Source organism: Salvelinus namaycush, chromosome 5 (assembly GCF_016432855.1).
Source record: "Salvelinus namaycush isolate Seneca chromosome 5, SaNama_1.0, whole genome shotgun sequence".
NCBI classification, from domain to species: domain Eukaryota; kingdom Metazoa; phylum Chordata; class Actinopteri; order Salmoniformes; family Salmonidae; genus Salvelinus; species Salvelinus namaycush.
Genome location: NC_052311.1, coordinates 38,269,954 through 38,274,499, shown reverse-complemented (window position 1 = coordinate 38,274,499; position 4,546 = coordinate 38,269,954). Strand labels below are relative to the sequence as shown.

Sequence of the window (4,546 nt, the reverse complement as noted above, 5' to 3'; positions counted from 1 at the left end):
TGCACCACTCTGCCCCGGAGACGACTGTACTCTCTGTCGGGTCCGGAGTCCAAGGCTATGGAAACCTACATTGAGGACTCCCTAGCTGCAGGGTTCATCCGTCCTTCTGTGTCCCCCGCCGGCGCAGGGTTCTTCTTTGTGGAGAAGAAGAACAAAACCATGCGCCCGTGCATCGACTATCCGGGATCTCAACGACATCATGGTGAAGAACCGCTACCCGCTACCACTCATCTCCTCGGCCTTCGACCCACTCCAGGGGGCCACCGTGTTCTCCATGCTGGACCTACGGAACGCCTAGCACCTGGTGCAGATACGGGAAGGGGACGAGTGGAAGACTGCCTTCAACACGGCCAGCGGTCACTACGAGTATCTGGTCATGCCGTTCGGCCATACCAACGCCCCTACTGTGTTCCAGGCTCTGGTTAATGATGTTCTCCGCGACATGTTGAATCAGTTCGTCTTTGTCTACCTTGAAGACATCCTCGTCTTCTCCCGCTCCAAACTTACATTGTAAAACCTATGATAGCCAACTTTCTTACTCCGCCCATAAGTTTTGGACTTTATAACACTCACCAGAAAGCATGAATTATTAAGTCATTGTTTGTTTTACACTTAAGACATGACTCTACCATTGTGCTGTAGAATTTGTGTATTTTGTCTCTTGTATAATATATTCTATACATTAGTTTATACTTGATTAAGCTTACATTTTTGTTAGCTGTAATTTTGTTATTTATGTTCCAACAGTTCTTTTTAGGTCTTGGTTCCAGTATTTTATATATTTTTTCAAAGAGTGTTATTTGAATTGGCTCTCTGCAAGGTTTTGTAGGCTATATCTTACCTATCATATGAGTATCCTTTTCTGACTCAAATAGGATATCCTCAACATTGCTTTGATGTCCAAAATATTTCAGATTGAAATTTCATGATATAAAACTTTTAAATTGCATATCATTTAAAAAATACAATGCTTTATTTCAAATGTAGACATTATAAAGATATCTGTTAAATGAAATAATCTAACAAGCTAAACTACCCCCTCCACCCACCCCCATTACTAAGCCAAAGCCAAAAAATCAAAGCATTGTAATATCATGCAACATACGATTAGGGTCTAAATCCTCTCGCTTGCAATCAGAAATGACAGCTCATGGCCAGATAGATATTATGGACTGACTGTGAACTCATTCTCTGCCCTCATCTCCCGTCTTTAGTTTGCCATGGCGACCGTGGTGATGGAGCAGATTGGTCGCCTGTTCATCAATGCTCAACAGTTGCGTCAGATTCCTCAGCTGCTCGAGTCGGCCTTCCCTACTCTGCCCTGCACCGTGAAGGCCCACGATGTGCCCTGGGTGTTCCGTGAGCCTCACATCATTGGAGGCTACAGGCAGCCGGAACACAGCTGGCGCTACTACTTCCTCACCCTCTTCCAGAGGCACAACGAGGCACTCAACGTTTGGACCCACCTGCTCGCCGCCTTCATCATCCTGGTCAAGTGCCAGGAGCTGTCCGAGACAGTGGATTTCCTCCGTGACCCCCACGCCCAGCCCCTGTTTATCGTCCTCCTCTCAGCCTTCACCTACCTGTCGTGCAGTGCCCTGGCCCACCTGCTCAACGCCAAGTCCGAGCTCTCCCACTACACCTTCTACTTCCTGGACTATGTGGGCGTGGCCATCTACCAGTATGGCAGCGCCCTGGCCCACTTTTACTATGCAATCGAGGAAGGCTGGCACGCCCGGGTGCGAGGGATCTTCCTGCCCACCGCAGCGTTCCTAGCCTGGTTCTCGTGCTTCGGCTGCTGCTATGGCAAGTATGCCAGCCCGAGGCTGCCCAAGTTTGCCCACAAGCTATTCCAGGTGGTGCCCTCGGGCCTGGCCTACTGCCTGGACATTAGCCCCGTGCTGCACCGCATCTACAGCTGCCACCAGCAGGAGGGGGGCTGCTCGAACCAGGCTGTGGCTTACCACCGCTACCAGGTACTCTTTTTCCTGGTGAGCGCCTACTTCTTTGCCTGCCCCCACCCAGAGCGCTGGCTGCCCGGGCGATGTGACTTCATTGGCCAGGGCCACCAGATCTTCCACGTTTTCCTGGTGCTGTGCACCCTGGTGCAGATCGAGGCGACACGCATAGACTACATTGAGCGGAGGCCCCTCTACGAGCGTCTCCACGGCAACCTGGCCCATGATGCAGTGGCGCTCTTCATCTTCACGGCATGCTGCAGCGCGCTCACTGCCTTCTACGTGCGGAAACGTGTGCAGGCGCAAATGTGCGAGAAAGAGGAGTAGGAGCTGTCAGGACAGAGGGATGAAGGAGGATAAGGGAGAAAGACTAATCTGATTTACACTGGAAAGCTAAAAAAGACAAGAGATTAAAGCAATCAGACTGTTCATTTGTAAAAACAATGACCTGCTGTTTTTTTCTGTTCTTTTATTGTGGCCTGCCAAATGACATTTTAAACTGGCAACATAGATTGTCTTGTGATTGACCTTCCAGGAAGACAGAAACATCCTGGTAGTTTCTTTCTGTCACATCACAAGCAGTCCCTGTAACACTCCAAATAACATCTTTGCACTTCACAGAGAGGGTAAAATGAAGGTCGGAATTGAGACTTTTTTATTGTGTTGATTTTCCTCTTAATTTTCCACTCTCTACTGTGAGATCACATGTCATGGCCTGGCTACCTACTGAATAGTCTGAATGACTGTTTGACTACATACTGTACTGACTGACCAACACCAAGCATGACACTAACCATCTCAATAGAGGTATGCAGGAAAGAATGGAAAGTATACCCACGTTGCCCTTAAGTGGATAATCAAATCAATAATTATAATAGTTTAATAATTTCTCACCAGCTTTATTTCTTAAAAGTACAATGTGAGTTTCAAAGCGATTTGACTCCCAAGTCAAATGTTAATGCTTAATGAAGACCAGTATTCTTTTTTTTATTCCTTGGTTATCTCATGAAATTCCAGTGAGCTGCAGTCAACACCTCCAAATGCTGTCTCCCCTACTCATTCTCTGTGTTTTATCTACCATTTGCTCTGCCCATTTTCTCCAAAGCTATGTTCGATCAATGATTGAGATGCCTATACGGGCTGTCAGATATAATAGACTGGCAGTTAGACTGGGCTAGAGGCATAGCGCACACAATTTGCAAACCAAACCGAACATTTCTCCTCTAAGATACATATATTGGCCATTTTACTAACATGTGGATTGATCATGTCAAAGAACAAAGCTGGCACTCTTAGGATAGTTGGCATAAGAAATGGATGGAACTATGTGCCCAACATTACTATGATGTCTCTTTGTCGTTGTGATAATATGCATTTTGTATTCAAGGGCTGGAACTTCAGCTTTTGCCTTTTCACACCCGATGATGTCAATGCCTTTGTGTGTATTGTTCAGTCTTTTCATGGACTTGACTTTACTCACAAAAGGGCTGTCTGAGTACTTAGTATGGTGACTTACTGTTTGTACATTTGTATATGTATGGTTGGGTATGTACAGTTGAAGTCGGAAGTTTACATACACTTAAGTTGCAGTCATTAAAACTAATTTTTAAACGACTCCACAAATTTCTTGTTAACGAATTGTAGTTTTGGCAAGTCGGTTAGGACATCTACTTTGTCCATGACACAAGTCATTTTTCCAACAATTGTTTACAGACAGATTATTTAACTTATAATTCCCTGTATCATAATTCCAATGGGTCAGAAGTTTAAATTGACTGTGCCTTTAAAACGCTTGGAAAATTCCAGAAAATTATGTCATGGCTTCAGAAGCTTCTGATAGGCTAATTGACATCATTTGAGTCAATTGAAGGTGTACCTGTGGATGTATTTCAAGGCCTACCTTCAAACTCAATGCCTCTTTGCTTGACATCATGGGAAAATCAAAAGAAATCAGCCAAGACCTCAGAAAAAAAAAGTCTGGTTCATCCTTGGGAGCAATGTCCAAACGCCTGAAGGTACCACGTTCATCTTTACAAACAATAGTATGCAAGTATAAACACCATGGGACCACGCAGCTGTCATACCGCTCAGGAAGGAGACACATTCTGTCTCCTAGAGATGAATGTACTTTGGTGCGAAAAGTGCAAATCAATCCCAGAACAACAGCAAAGGACCTTGTGGAGATGCTGGAGGAAACCGGTACAAAAGTATCTATATCCACAGTAAAACGAGTCCTATATCGACATAACCTGAAAGGCCGCTCAGCAAGAAAGAAGCCACTGCTCCAAAACCGCAATAAAAAAGGCAGACTACGGTTTGCAACTGCACATGGGGACAAAGAACATACTTTTTGGAGAAATGTCCTCTGGTCTGATGAAACAAAAATAGAACGGTTTGGCCATAATGAACATCGTTATGCTTGGAGGAAAAGGGTGAAGCTTGCAAGCCGAAGAACACCATCCGAATCGTGAAGCACGGGGGTGGCAGCATTATGTTGTGGGGGTGCTTTGCTAATGGAGGGACTAGTGCACTTCACAAAATAGATGGCATCATAAGGGAGGAAAATTATGTGGATATATTGAAGCAAC

The 4,546-nt window shown here is 45.2% G+C and overlaps 1 protein-coding gene across 1 annotated transcript; it reads left to right on the top strand.

The window, feature by feature from the left end:
• The first annotated feature begins 1,220 nt into the window (after window positions 1–1,220).
• LOC120047522 (membrane progestin receptor alpha-B-like) lies at window positions 1,221–2,285 on the top strand. The gene has a single exon (XM_038993049.1). It carries the CDS (start codon window positions 1,221–1,223, stop codon window positions 2,283–2,285), a length of 1,065 nt encoding a protein of 354 aa, XP_038848977.1.
• Window positions 2,286–4,546: the final 2,261 nt, after the last annotated feature.